The 15,193-nt window shown below is 52.3% G+C and overlaps 1 protein-coding gene across 1 annotated transcript in view; it reads right to left on the bottom strand.

The window, feature by feature from the left end:
* Positions 1-956: 956 nt before the first annotated feature.
* LOC103609362 (procollagen galactosyltransferase 1-like) overlaps positions 957-15,193 on the bottom strand; it is a 20,974-nt gene continuing 6,737 nt past the window's right edge. Inside the window, exons 4-11 of the mRNA XM_008593689.1 lie at positions 12,777-12,911; positions 10,567-10,684; positions 5,873-5,949; positions 5,678-5,784; positions 5,293-5,425; positions 3,973-4,100; positions 2,735-2,941; positions 957-2,547 (exon numbers count right to left, since the gene is read on the bottom strand). Coding sequence (XP_008591911.1) covers positions 2,280-2,547; positions 2,735-2,941; positions 3,973-4,100; positions 5,293-5,425; positions 5,678-5,784; positions 5,873-5,949; positions 10,567-10,684; positions 12,777-12,911 — 1,173 coding nt within the window. The 3' untranslated portion in view covers positions 957-2,279. The remainder of the gene's footprint in view (positions 2,548-2,734; positions 2,942-3,972; positions 4,101-5,292; positions 5,426-5,677; positions 5,785-5,872; positions 5,950-10,566; positions 10,685-12,776; positions 12,912-15,193) is intronic.

The raw sequence follows: 15,193 nt of genomic DNA, 5'->3' as shown, positions 1-15,193 counted from the left end.
CACCCAGGTCAGTGGCTCGGATCCCCATACTGGCTAGCCTCCCCACCCCACCCCAAAAAAGTGTAAGTATTTGCGTCATGAAAATGGGTACGGGTGCAGTTTTTCAGCAAAATGATAGTTGTCTGACGAAGAGTGATTTTTTTTGTTGTTGTTGTTCTTTTTGTAACCGGTAAGGGGATCGCAACCCTTGGCTTGGTGTCGCCCGCACCGCGCTCAGCCATTGAGCTCACCGGCCAGTCCTACATAGGATCTGAACCCGCAGCGGAAGCGTCGCTGCGCTCCCAGCTCCGCACTCTCCCGAGTGCGCCACGGGGTCAGTCCGAGTGATTTAATTTTGCTTTGTCAGTTTGGTTAGCTGTACATTCTTTTTCTGCCCTGATCACATGCCCTCTGTGCTAGTTTATAAAACCGTTGTGCATATTCCTATGCACCCTAAGGGTTGAATAATCATGAGACCCCATAAACATTTGACCCAGAAACTCCAAATGTGGTTGAGGTGGACGAAAGCCGCCCTCCGCCCCAGGCGGAGCTGAGCTCCAGACGCCCACGGAGCTGTCTGCTCGCTGGCGCCCCCTGCAGGACTCTTTCCCTCTGTCTCACTTCCCCAACCTCCAAGGAGGGTTCCTGGGTTCACTCGATAACTCAAGTGCCCTCAAATACTTATCTTGTTTTCTGGGGACCCTAACCAAGACAGCCCACTTCCTCATTCGAAGTCATCTGAGACAATCTCGAAGCTGACCCCACGAAGTAGAGCGAGGTCTGCTGTCTGCGGGCTATTTCAGGGAAGTTTTATGGGGCAGGCTGGGACACGGGGCTCTCAGCACACCCTCATCCACCCTCGCTCCACTGACTGGCTTCTCCACAGCACCTGCCCTGATTTCCTGCCAAATCCAGACCAGCAGCCAGGGGAGAGGATTGTGGGAGGTGGTGTTTTGACAGCAAGCAAGACCACAGACTTCAGTGAAAACCAACCAGGAACATTTAATAAAAAAATAAGCAAGTTATTCAGGACCCAACTCAGAGAGCAGAGTTAGCCCCCAGAGGATGAAGACCACTGGCTGCATCTGACATTCGATTCAGTCTGAAGGCACAGCAGCCCCTCCAGCCCCCAAACACATGATCCCACCGAAGACTTGAACAGAGCAACCTCATCCAGCAGGCAGAGACCACACCTGAGACGCAAGGGCAGGGAGGTCACACAAAAGGAACGGGGGAGGGCAAGGGAGACCCAGCCCCCATCTCCATCTTGTGCCCCCTCCAGGGGGGCTAACATGTGGCCAGGTGACCACTGGGACCGTGGTTGCCTGATGGAGATAGAGCTACCAGAGGGACACTCTTGGGCAGTGGGGGTTGTCTGCACACAGCTCAGGTGAGGAGAGATGAGGAAGAAGCAAACTTGGACAACCATTCAATCCAACTGGGAGTCTGTGAGGCCTGGCACACAGTAGGTGCTCAATTAATGCTTGCTGCCTGAAGAAATGAAGGGACTCGTACGTCTCTGTGTCCCAGCACTTGGCATGCGGCCGAGCACACAGTGGGTGATGAAAAACACCGACGGAGCAAATGTCACACTTTTGTATCACTGGTGCCTGGAGCACAGCAGGTACTCTAGAGATGTGTAAGAAACCAAGTGAGAAGTGAAAAGCACCTGTTTACCTCCATCCCCAGCACCTAGCTCAGCTCCTGGCACACAACAGGCACTATATAAATGCACCAATCAAGAACTTATCTTTGTGTCACAAGTACCATGCACATAGTAGATGCTTGATACATGTTCGAATAAATTAATCAAAGTGTCTTACCTCAATATCCCCAGAACCTAGAATGGTGCCCAACACATAGTAGGTACTCAATAAATACCTGAATGAATTTTAAAAATTAATGTGTATCATAGCGCCTGGTTCTTAATCTGATCAATACATGCTTGATGACTGAATCAATCACTGATGAAGTGAACCATCATGCCTTGTTCGCTGCCATAACACAGGGACCTGGTACACAGCAGGTGCTTAATAAGTGTTGGGCACATGAACAGATGAATGAAGAGGGCTTGTTCTTGCCCAATCCTCCAGCGCCAAGCCCTGTTCCTGGCATACAGTAGGCACTTCATTAATGCTGCCTGTGTGCATGTGATTGCTGAGCAAGAGCTGGCTGGACACCACCCTGCATGGAGAGTCATCCACGGCCTGCCCCAGGATCCACAGGTGGATCTGCTGTCCCCAGTGAGCACGTGAAGGTTGGGCCAGCAATGGCTGCTTTGGCATTTTGGCTGCTGCCCCTCAGAGCTCGTCACGGGCAGCACTGTCCAGCGGGGACTGGAGCACATCTGAGTTCTTGGCCTCACGACTCAGTGCCTGCTGCTCCCGCATCTTCTGGGACTTGGCACGGTCCCAGTCAGTCTTGACGTTCTCGTTATTCCATACAACTGAGGTCTCCGTGTCACTCACGTACCCATCATCCCCTGTGTAGTGCGTGGGGTAGATAAGAAGGGGTTCCACGGAGAAGGCACGCAGGTTACGGGGGGAGAAGTGGGCCTTATACTCGGACCTGGATGGGAGGAGGGAAGTGAGTCCAGGGGAGGGGACAGGTAGAGGAAGAGAGGGACAAATGGAGGGAGAAGTCAGGAGAGGAAAAGACACCTCCCAGGAGCCCCCGAGTCTTATGCCCCCACCCACCCAGAAAAGACACACAGTGAGACCCCAGCCCCCAGCCTACCCACCACAGCCCCTCTCACACTGGGTGCTTGTCAAACATGACAGGCAGGAACTCGTCAACAGGAAGCATCTTGGAGAGTGGCCTGGCAGCCAGCAGCTTGCGGGCACCTTGCAGGGAGATCACATAGGCCAGTGTCCAGTAGGAGTAATCAGCCTCCACCAGGTTCCTCACACGGGGCACGGCCTTCTCGGGGTGCTCCACCTGCATCCGTTTTCGGCCCACGTAGCTGGGGTGCAGAATCAGGGCCCTGTCACACTCCTCCCATCCTCCAGAGAATGTTAACCCAGAAAGTCAGGGATCTAGTTACCCCCGTCAAGCCCTGGGATGAGAGCAGGTTCAGCGTGTCTGGAGAGCAACAAGGAGGCCACTGTGGCTGGTCAGGGTAAAGGAGGAACCGCAGGGTCTGCGTGGGTCACAGGGAGGACAGTGAGTTTTTTCCAAGGGCACTAGGGAGCCATGGGAGGATGTGGACCACTCTGAGGCTGCAGCTGCTCTGGGTTCAGAGGACTGTGGAGCATGCAGTTGGGTGAGGCGCCTCAACACGGTGAGCAGCCAAGAATGAAGGGGTGCAGTTACTACTCATATTGAGAGCATGGCTTGGAGTATTGAGCAGTGTCCCCAGAACTTGGATTAAGGTCTAGCACATAGGAGGGAAAGAGAGAGAGGAGGAAGGGAAGGAGGGAGAAAGGGGGGATAAAAGGAGGACAAAGCAGCCTACCTATAGGAGACTCCAAAGGACCACTCCAGTCCTGGAAATATGCTGGTCAAACTCCCACCTGAGGGCTGGTGTAAGACCCAGGCTCCTTGGCCACGCCCTCATCTTTCAGCCACAAACTCAGCTCTAGCCACGCCCTCAACCTCCAGCCACACCCTCAGCTCCATGCCCCAATCCTTGGCCACACCCAAGCAGGCCACACCTCACCTCCACAGACCCCAGTGAAGTCTGCAAGCCCTGACCAAGCCTGCAGGCTTCTGGCCAGGTCCCTAGATTTCTGGGTCATCCTCCCAAGGCCCTATCCCATAGGCTACCCTCCTGACTGTGCTCTCCGGCCCAGGGACCAAGTGAACCCTTCTGTCATGCTCTCAAGAGTTGGCCATGTATGCCCCAGGCCAGGCCTATGACCACACCCCTGGACCTGCAGGCTCTAGGCTCTGTGCAGAGCTCCGGCCATGCCCCTGTGCTCCAGTTCCGCATGCAGCTATCCCAGACCATGCCCCAGGCCCCAGCTCCGCCCCACCCCCCCGGCCACCACTCACATGAGGTCCCAGTCCAGGCCCTCCTGCTCCACATCCCGCATGAGGTTCATCAGGCGCCTCTTGAAGAAGATCTCAAAACGCAGGTCGTCTTCGAACACCAGCGATTTCTGAAGCCCCCGGTCCACGACCTGAGGAGGATACCCAGCCAGGTCACAGGGAGACCAAGGCCTGTATCCCTGTCCCCAAAGCCAGAGCCTCACCTTGGAGGCTCTGGCACACCCAGACAGAAGTGAATGCACTCCCCTCCCCGGAGTCCAGATCAACTTCCTGGGCACCACCTCCCTGCTCCTCCCACCTGCCTAGGTCCCTCCCACCTCAGGACCTTTACCTGTGCTATGTATTTGACACTGAACACCCTCTCATCCTTCAGGCCTCAGCTCAAATGTCACCCATCTAGGAGACCCTCCTTGACTATCCAGTGCCACCAGCTGAGGACAACGTACAGCCCTGGCCCCTCCTGTGGATATGTGTCTCACTTGTCTCTCCACTGTCCTTTCTTTCTTTGTGGTTTGTCATCAGCCTCCCTGCCTCCCCAGGCTGGGAGCCCCTTGAGGGGAGCTGGGTCTGTTTTGGTGGCTGCCATGTCCCCAGTAAGGCTGAGTGAATGAACTCGAGAATCTTCATAACTGAGGTCATGACTCTGTCATCTGGGGAAACTGAGGCTCAGACCAGGAAACATCTTTCTTGTTGACAGAGCTCAATCCACTAAGAGGCAGGGCTGAACTTGAACCAGGGTCCCCCCTGGGTCTAGGGTCACCTGGACATCACAATCTGCCTTGTGCCATGTATGATGAATCTCAGGAAGGGAGGGAGGCCCAGGTAAGCATCTATCATCTCAAATGCCCAGACACCCCCTCCCCCCCTGCACGTCCCCCCATCTGGCCTCATGCCTGACCGTCCCGAGTGTGAATCCTAGTCTGATGTCCTCACTCATCACAGCCTCTTCCTCCAAGGGTGGCTACCCTGTACTGGTCAATGTTGCCATGGGCACTTAGTAAATATTGTGCACAGAGTCTAGGCTGGGGTGAAGAGGCTTTGCTCAGGAGTCCCAGGCCCCATGCACCACCTGCTGCAGGCAGGGCTCACCCCCACCCCAGCCTGTTTCTACATCCCCACAATGGAATAACAGCTGCCCCACTAGGAGGTGCTGGGACCAATCCAGCCAGTTCAGGCATTCACTAAAGAGAAGCCACCTGTTCCATCGCTGTTGCTGGAAGTCTTCCTGGTGGGTGGGCGATTCCATCCACAAACCTCGAGCCCTTTCCAAAACCCTTATGTAAGGAGAACTGGGCTTTGACCACGCAGCACTCGGGCACCCACCTCTTTCCAGATGTTATAGTGGCTGAGGAAGCAGCCCAGCTCGCCTTTGGTGAGGGGCCGTCCGTGGTAGGGGTCCCGGTAGCCGGGCAGCATCTGGATGCCCAGCGCCTCCACCTGGCTGGTGTTCATGGCTCTGGAAAGGAGGGGGTGGGGGGGGTCACAAGGAACTCACCCTGCCTGCCTGCCAGCTACGTGGGCACTTACCCCACAGAGCAGTAGCCCCCCAGCATCCCTCCTGGACGCACATGGCCAACATGGGGTCTACACTCGTGGGCAGACTTGCCCACCCTGTCTCCTGGGGTGAGACAGTCTTCCCCTCCATGGCAACTACCAGCCTGGTCTACACCTCTGTGCAGACACTCTCCTCCCCTGGGGTGGGACTCACTTGCCGTCCACGGCCTCTAGCAGCCGGCACGCGATCTCCTGCTCCCATAGCGCCCGCAGCATGCGCTCCCGCCGGTCCTGCCGCCGCTTCAGGTTGATCAGGAAGACCTGCAGCCCAGCCTCGGTCACACCCTGAGCCTCGGTCCCCCCCACACACACCGTCCTCCCGCCCCACCCCCAGGAAGGCCCAGCCCACCTCGTCGAAGCCCATCTTGTCAGGCATCTTGGTGGGCCCCGAGATGAACCGGGAGGGCTCCAACGGCGGGTGCTTCACTGTGGGGCAGAGAAACGGCTGGGGTCATGGGGGCCTCCAGCCTCTTTCCAACATACCTTCCCACCTCCTCTGCCACTCCACCCACAACATGTCGCTAGTCTCCCCATCCACTAAGACTCCACCACCCTAGCTGTTGGCACCTCCCCAAAGTCACTCATTGCTACCTCAGGCCCATTGCACGTGCTGGGTCCCTGCCTGGCACACCCTTTCCTCCCGGCTCCTTACCCTCAGTTCTCAGCTATGATGCCCAGGGCAGGGGGAGTGTCCCCACTGTCTCGGGCTCAGTCAGGCACCTCCTCTTGGTCCCCACAGCACCTGGGCTTCCACCATCAAAGTCCCCACCCTGCTATCCTATCTCCCTGGCCCCGTGTGTGCCTGTCCCCTATAAGCCCCTTGGGACAGACACCAGGTCTGTCCACTTGCATTGGGTACCCAGTGCCCAACACAGGGCTTGGCACACAGCAGGTGCTCAATCTCACAGAATGGCCAAAGAAATGATGGCAGGGGCTGGCCCGGTGGCGCACTCGGTGGAGTGTGGCGCTTGGGAGTGTGGCGGCGGGCGCCGAGGGTTCGGATCCCATATAGAGACCGGTCCGCTCAACTGAGCGCGGTGCGGGCGCGACACCGAGGGTTGCGATCCCATTGCCAGTCGCGGTACGGGCGCAACACTGAGGGTTGCGATCCCGTTACCAGTCACGAAAAAAGACAAAAAGGAAAAAAAAAAAAAAAGAAAAGAAAGAAATGATGGCAGGAGGCATCACCTTGAGGTGTCTGGGCTCAACTTTCCTTATCTATAACATGGGCTAATAGAGCTCTCAGAGGTTTCATAAAGAGATGCTGAGAAGTCGTGCATGCTGCTATGGGTTGAACTGTGTCCCCCAGGCCCAACCCCTAGTTCCTTAAGAGCACAATCCTGTTTAGAAATACGATCTTTTACAGAGGTCACTGAGTTAGATGAGATTAGTGTGGGCCCTAATCATAAGGCTGGTGTCCTTATAGAAAGGGGAAACTTGGACACAGAGACAGACACACAGGCAAAAGACAGCCACAGGACAGGAGACATGTGTCTGCTAGCCAAGGATAGGCCAGAAATTGCCAGAAAACTCCAGAAGCTGGAAGAGGCAAGGAAGAGAGTACCAGGTATGGCCCTGCCAACCCCTTGGTTTCAGATGTCTGACCTCCAGAACCAGGAGAGAGTAAATTTTGGTTGTTTTAAGCTACCTGGTTTGGGGTCATTTGTTACAGCAGCCATAGGAAACTCATACACACATCAAATATACTTTGCAGACTAGTCATGATTGTCACTCTCTTAGCTGTTGTCAGCACAGCTCCAACCACGTCCCCCGGCCCTGTGCGCATCCCTGACGGCTTCCCGAGGAAGGATCTGATCCACGGGCTCCTGCCTGCCCCCAGGCTGGCCCAGAAGAGCCCAGAGCCAGGGTGATTGTGGTGTCCACTTAGCCAGCAGCAAAGGCCCTGTGAGAGCTTGAGGGACAGACACAGGCCCCTGTGTTGGGGAGAGGCCTGGGTGAGGACCAGGGATACTGCTTCCTTGAGTTTCCTCCTGCCAGAGCCCTTCAGCTCCTGGCCACCCTGTCCTCTTTGGGTGAGATTAAGTCGTAGCACCAAGGGCAGGGCTTTGGGATCTCAGGACCTGGGTTCAAATCCCAGGTGCCCCTTCCTTCCTCATTCTAAACCTCTCCCCCTCTCCCCCACACATGGGGCAGGGGGTGTGTGTGGACCTGCTTCAGGGAGGGGAGGGAATCTCCTTGCCCTTTCCTGTCAGTTCTGGGAAAACAGAGCACATGAGGCACTCAGAAGGAGCAAATCTACACGTCCTTCCCAGAGGGCCACCTCACAGCAGTCATCAACATGTAAGACCCGACACTTTGTGCGGTGAGGAACTGAACTGGCCTGAACAGTCTCGCTTTTGCCCCCGGCTCCTGAGAGGTGATCTCTAAGCCCTTGGGGTGAACTGTTTGATAGGATTGCCCCTCTAAGCCCTTGGCGTGAACTGTCTGATAGGACTGCCTTGATTTACCTGGAAGCTTTGGGTCACACCAGAGAGTAAAATGTGACTTGGGGTGGAGGTCTTGGGCCACACGGTATCAACTCATTCTCTGGGGGAGCGGGAGACTGAGGTCAACCATGTGGATGGTCTATCACGTCTACAGGACTAACCTACAATAAAAACCCTGGACACATCGATTTGGGGGGAGCATCCCTGGTGGGCAGTACACCATGTGTTGTCACACGTCACTGCTGGAAAACAACTCTGTCCTGACTCCCCTGGGAGGGACAAGTGGAGGCTCCATGCATGGAATTCCCCTTGACTCTGCCCCATCCACCTCTTCCCTTGGCTGACTTTAATGTGTATCTTTTTACTGGAGTAAACTGTAACCATGAGTACAATAGCTCCCAGAGAATTCTGTGAGTCCTTCCAGTGAACTGTCAAACCTGAGAGTGTTCTTGGAGACCCCTGAACTTGTAACTGTGTCAGAAATGAGGGTGGTCTTAGGGACAGTTCCCTAACCTCACACTCATGGATGCACTCTGGAACTTTCTCACACAGATGTGCTGGGAAGCTCACAGTAATGCTGAGAAAAATGAGAAACACACTCCATGCCCCTCAGAAGACTGGCTGAGGGACGTGACAGTGACTGGGCCAACGGGACATGTGACCTAGGCAAGAGCATATACATCTGTGGTTAAGCGTTTACGCAGAATACAACACAGCAAGGCAGAGTGCGCAGGTCACAGCCACAGCAGCAACCAGCAAGCAACACCCACGTGCAGCTGAGCAGAAGATGCCACACAGTCCTACTTATACAAAGCACAAAACACACAAAAACCCATCACCTGATGAAATCAGGACAGTGGGGGCCCAGGGCCGGGAATATTCCACAGCCTGGTCTGGGGCCGGTGACAAGGATATATAATAAAACATCATCACGGCTCACATACGTGATCGGGCACTGCCATGTGTGCTAAAACTCAACTTCCAGACCTTCCACACGTCAGCTCGGTGTGGTTTGCTCTGGCCCTCGACAATCACAAAAATGTTCATGTCTCTGTAGTGTTTGAGTTCTTAACAGCAACTCGAATCATTTTCCTTACCAGATATAACAACAGGAATGCATGTGAAAATTTAAAGTAAGAAAACAACCACAGAGACGCTTCTCCAGGCGCAGTTGCTGATGGGGCTTGGTGTTAAGCAGTGACCCACCTCTGGCGAAGGGAGCTGGGAAGGAACCAGGCATCTGGGTGTGACAGATGCTCGGGTGTCCTGGGGGCCTGCCCCAGTGACTCCACAATCTCCAGGTGTCTGTTACCTCAAAAAGACCCAAAAGTCTTGCCAAGAGGAGGGCAGGGTGAAGTCCCACATTTAACCACCAGGGGGAGCCGCACACGGATTATTCCAGAAGCAGGTAAGGTTGGGGAAACTGAGCCCCAGGATAGATACTTTGTCTCTCCAAGCACATCCCATCTGGGTAGTGGCAGGAATGACCCTGCTACCCTACAGGCCTTCGCAGGGATCTGTGTGTCCAGCACAGGGCGAAGCCCCCACCGTAGTGGTGGGGGCAGGAGCGCCCTCCCCAAATAACTTCAAAGGTGGCTCAGGCCTGTGTGCTCCTCGCCAGAGGGACAGCTGCTAGTTTCATAATGTGTGGACTTATTTTTATATATGTGAAAAGATCCCAGTTTGCAACTATGGTAAAAATATTGCAGACTTTCCTGTTTTTTTTTATTTGTTTGTTTGTTTTGGTTTTTTTTTGTCCTTTTTTGAGACCGGCAGCCAGTGAGCACTGTGAGCGCACCGGTCATCCCTATACAGTATCCGAACCCGCGGCGGGAGCGCTGCTGCACTCCCAGTGCTGCACTCTCCCGAGTGCGCCACAGGCTCGGCCCAGACTTTCCTGTTTTGAATAAACTTATTGAAGTAAAAAAAAAATGTCTGTTTAAGTTAAATATTAAATAAGTAACAGCAAGTTTTGGGTTTAGCAGGAGCAAAGACAAGGTCCCCAGACACTGTCACATACGGGACGTTCCTCAGTGAAAACCCACTGCAGGGCTGGCCAGTTGCTCAGTGGGTTAGAGCCCAGTGCTGACAACACCAAGGTCCACGGTTCCATCCCTGTACCGGCCAGCTGGTCTCTCTGCTCCCACATCCCCCACGGCTCTTGGCTGCTCTCACGGGAAAGCCTGTTCCTCAGCCTGGTGTCTGAGGCACCATGCCCTGGCCCTGGCTGCCACCCCTGAGTCTGTAGCTGGGGCCCCTGCCTGTTCTGGGCTCACATTCCCTCTAGACTTTTGTCTCTCCTCCCTTCTGCTGCAATCCTCTTTCTGACAAACTCCTACTCACCCTGCTCCTGAATGCCACCTCCTCCAGGAAGCCCACCCCGAATATCCGGAGACTACCATATACAGCTGCCTGCAAACCAGCACTGCATGACAGCAGGGACAACCATCTACTTTGTGAATCCTTGTACTCAGCACCCAGCACACAGGCTGCCATCTGGCAGGGGCTCAACACGTGTTCATGGGATGGGCACGAGACAGAAGAGAAAGGGGGGGGGGGTCGCTTGACCTCTCCCAGGCAGCACCGGCAGACTCACCCATGACCTCCAGCTGCACGTGCAGGAAACTCTCCGCCTCATCCTGGAGGGAGCTGTGCGCCCGCAGTGGCACCGGCAGGAAGCCATACACCTCTTTGTTGCACACGTACATCTGCACCTCTGGATGCAGAAACAAGAATCCACAGTGAAAACAGAGCCCTGCCCAGAGCAAGGAGGCCCCAGCACCAAGGCCCGACGTGAGGCCAGACAACAGCTGCTCCGCTGACCCCAGCAACCAGCCGGACCCCTGGCATTCCATCTGGGAACCGGAGCCAGGACAGAGCCTTGAGCACATGCACAAGCATATATTCTGGGTGCTCCTGAGGTCCAGGCAGAGGTAAGAATTCAGAAACACCCCAAACACCAGCCCAAAGGCAACAGCAAACTGGAACTGTTCACATGTGTGGCAATGCCTGTAGGATTCCAGGAAAAAGCAAAACTCCAAACAGCAGATAAACAGTAAAGATGCAATTTATGCACAAAAAGGGGACACAGTCTGACAAAATGCTAGTAACTTACCTCCTGCATTTGTCCTTTGCTTTGATTTTTTTTTTTTTTCTGGTGGCTGGCCAGTACCGGGAACTGAACCCTTGACCTTGGTATCACAAGGCCTGGCACTCTCCAACTGGGTTAACTGGCCAACTGTGCATTTATCCTTTTCCGAATGGTTTAAATTTTTATGTGTGTATCATGTTTTAAACTGAAAAACCCGGCGATGACCTTCTTACTTTAACTGGTTAACTTTTGCTGTAAAGGGCCGGATGGTAAACACTGTAGTCTTGCTGGGTGGGACAGTTTCTGTCTCAGTGACTCAGTCCTGCCTTTGGAATGTGTAGGCAGCCGCAAAGGACACTCAGATGGATGGGCTTGGCTGTATGCCGGTGAAACTTTCTTTATTTTGTTATTTACAGGTACTAAAATTTGCATTTGATATCATTTTCACTTGTCACAAAATATTAGTCTTCTTTTGATTTGTTTCCAACCATTTAAAAATGTAAAAATTGTTCTTAGCTTGTGACTGTACAAAAACAGACATAGTTTGTCCACCTCTGGTTTAGAAGAAATAACAACATCATAAATAAATAACAAGTCAACATAAAGCTATGCTCTCTTTCTCTTTAAAACGTTTTTTCCCTAATTACAGAATTAATATATGCTCAACTACAGAAAACTGGTTAGGTCAGTTGTTTAGAGAGCAGCCTTATAACACCAAGGTCACAGGTTTGGATCCCCTTTACCGTCCAGCCACAAAAAAAACAAAACAAAAATGAAAACACCCCAAAAATTAGGAGAATATAAAAGTATCAAGATAGAAATAATATTCAATAAATAGGTCTTGGGGTGGCTGGTTAACTCAATTGGTGAGAGCATTGGTGCTGATAATACCAAGGTCCAGGGTTCAACCTCTGTACCAGCCAGCTGCCCGCCCCCACCCTAAATTGGAATTGTTAGTGTATAACATCTAGATTTCTATGACATTGTAAAAAATGTTTAAAACCATTGAATTATTTACTTTAATATCATATTATATTTTATGAATTTCACCTCAATTAAAAACAACAACAAAAATAAAGGTCAAGGGTCCGGATATAAAACAAAACAAAAACATAAAAACAAGTAGGAGACAGGACAGGTCAGTGCCCTGGCTCCAGCCACCCAGCCCCCTTCCCCTGGCCAGGGACCTTGCCCCACCCTTTCACTACCCCCTGCTTTGCCTGTGACTTCAGACTCAAGCCTGGGGTGGGACTTGTCACCAAGCCTGGCCAATCAGAGCCTGCACTTTCCTGGCTTCAGTGACTGGTTCAGGGGTAGATAGGAGACTGGAAATGGCCTAATCAGAGTGAATGTTGGCTAGGTGCTGCTGGGATCAATCTTGAGCAGTCTGAGAATGAAGCCACTCAAGTGATGGAAAAATGACAGTTGTTTGAACACCTGGATCAAGCCATGCCTAAAGTCCCAGCCTGGCACCTCCTAGCTGCATGAGTTTAGGCAAATCATTCCCTCTCTGCACCTGGATCAAGCCATGCCTGAAGTCCCACCCTGGCACCACCACTTATTAGCTGTGTGAGTTTAGGCAAGTCATTACCTCTCTGCATTTCTGTTTCTGCTTACGGACTACGGTGAAGGCATTTGTAAAACACTCACCACGTTAGACTCCAGACACAGCAACTACTTACCCAGCCCCCGCCACCCCCAGCCCTCGGCCCTACCTGGGAAGTCATTCCACACCAGAAGTTGGAATAGGCAGCCCGGGAATCCAGCATGGGAGCCACCACCGTCTTGTTCTCTGCGATGAGCAGGCTCAGTGTGTCAGGGTTGAGGATCAGGTTGTCCACATCTACAAACTGCAAAACGTCCAACATGGCATCAGCATGGGGACCCCGGGTCAGGCAACAACTCTGAGCAGCTGGGGCAAAGGCCAGAGTCTTGGAGGGTTGGCAGAGACCCCTGGAAGCCCCATGGCTCCTCAATCAATGGCTATGCCCGGAAAAGCGAGCCAGGTCACATTCACACAAAGAAAGAGGCTGCACAGGGCTGGCCGCTTAGCACAGTTAGTTAGAGCAAAGCCTTGTAACCCAAGGCCGTGGGTTTGGATCTCCATACTGGCCAGCAGTGAAGTTAGCATTTTTTTTCTACCTGGATCTGAACCTGTGACCGTGGTGTTACAATACCACACTCTACCCAACTGAGCCAACCAGCCAGCCCATGGAGGCGTCACTTTGAGGAAAGTCATGGAGCTGCCTGTTAACGGCAAACACTTTTTTTCTATGGCTAGATGCCGGTAAAAAGTGCATAAAAATAGTTATGTAAGCTTTTTATTTTAACACCTTGGATGTTTGGGCTAAAAAAAAAAAAAGAAAAAGATAAACTATTTGTTTTAGCAAAGAAAAAAGCCTAGAAAGAAATTCACCAAACCACTAACAGGGCTACCAAGGGGGGCAGAGGGGGCTGCTGTTCCCCACAAAAATGTGTCACCAACACCCTCCACGAATGCCACACAAGGATGTTCACTGCAGTGGTGTTTATCAACCAAACCTGGAACAACCCAAGATTCTAGCAGTGGTGAATCAGTTAGAGAAATTCTAGTCCACTCCCCAGGCAGAAGGAGACGTAACAATTAAAAAGCGCACCACAGGGAACGGTTAGGTCAGGATGTGCCCTCTGCACCAGAATGTCAAAACACACAGGACACTGTCCGTCACAGGACTGCTAAGAGGTTGGGTCCTTTTTTTTAACGCATCTGGTCCATAGACATGCTGCTACCCATGCAGATGTTTAAATCCATTGCCATCTTATGTTACCCATCCAGCCTCTGTAGACATTTGACCACGTCACCTCTGAGTGCAGATGCAGTCAGAACAGCCAGAACAGTCTGCTGGTTCCTCAGAAAGTCCAACATAGTTATCACAGAACCCAACAATCCCACTCCTAGGTACAGACCCAAGAGAATCGAAAGTAGGGACTCCACGGCTGGCTAGTTGGCTCCCTGGGTCAGAGTGCGATGCTGATAACACCAAGGTCAAGGGTTTGGATCCCCATACAGACCAGCCACCAAAAAAAAAAAAAAAGAAAGAAAGAAAGAAAGGAGGGACTCAGACAGGTACCTGTACATTCACTTTCATAGCAGCAGCATTCGCAATAGCCAAGAGGTGAAAATAACCCAAATGTTCACCAACAGGGGAACAGGGAAACCAGATGTGGTCCACCCACACAGCGGAATATCAGTCAGCCCGGAAAAGGAATAAAGCGCTGATATGTGCGATGACTCTGATGAACCTCAAAAACATGATGCTGACTGTAGGAAGCCAGACACAAAAGGCCACATGGTGTGTGATTCCAATTACCTGAAATGTCCAGAACAGGAAAATCCACAGAGACAGACAGACAGCAGATTAGTGGCTGCCAGGGGCTGGGGAAGGGGGAGTGACTGCTAACAGGGACAGGTTTCCTTTTGGGGGGGGATGAGAATGTTCTGGAACTTGACAGAGGTGGTGGTTGCACAACACTGTGAATGTGCTGAATGTCACTGAATTGTTCACTTTTAAAATGGTCACTTCTATGTTACATGACTTGCACCTCAATTAAAACAAAAAACAGCTGGGCTGGCCCGGTGGCGCAGTGCTACAGTGCGCCGCTTGAGAGCGTGGTGGCGCTCCCACCGAGGGTTCAGATCCCACATACAGACCGGTTCCCACTCACTGGCTGAGTGAGGTGTGGGAGCAACACCGAGGGTTGCGATCCCATTGCCGGACACGAAAAAAGACAAAAAGGAAAAAAAAAAAAGCTGCAATTAATAAACAGTCACACAGTTGGAGATTTGGACATGCAATGTGTTAAAAGTGTGACAAAATTTATTGTCTCAACAAGTGATTTCTAGGGCTTTTCCTGTGCAATATGGATGTAGCTCTCTACTGACAACTAGTATTAATAGAAGTTTAATTTAATTTTTATATTCTTATTCCAAGTTTCTTAAAATTTTCATGTCTTCCTTTTGTTTAGCCATGTCAGCACCGTGATGTTTAATAATTAGCCCAAGGACCATCTCTGTTTAACTCACTTATATAGAGTCTAGTGCAAGCTGTAAATTATGATAGTGATGGTGACGATGGTGCAAAAGAGGAAGAAA

This window comes from Galeopterus variegatus, unplaced genomic scaffold (genome assembly GCF_000696425.1).
Source record: "Galeopterus variegatus unplaced genomic scaffold, G_variegatus-3.0.2 Scaffold9528, whole genome shotgun sequence".
NCBI classification, from domain to species: domain Eukaryota; kingdom Metazoa; phylum Chordata; class Mammalia; order Dermoptera; family Cynocephalidae; genus Galeopterus; species Galeopterus variegatus.
Note: the sequence above shows the minus strand (reverse complement) of the source record. Positions and strands in the feature narration are given on the sequence as shown.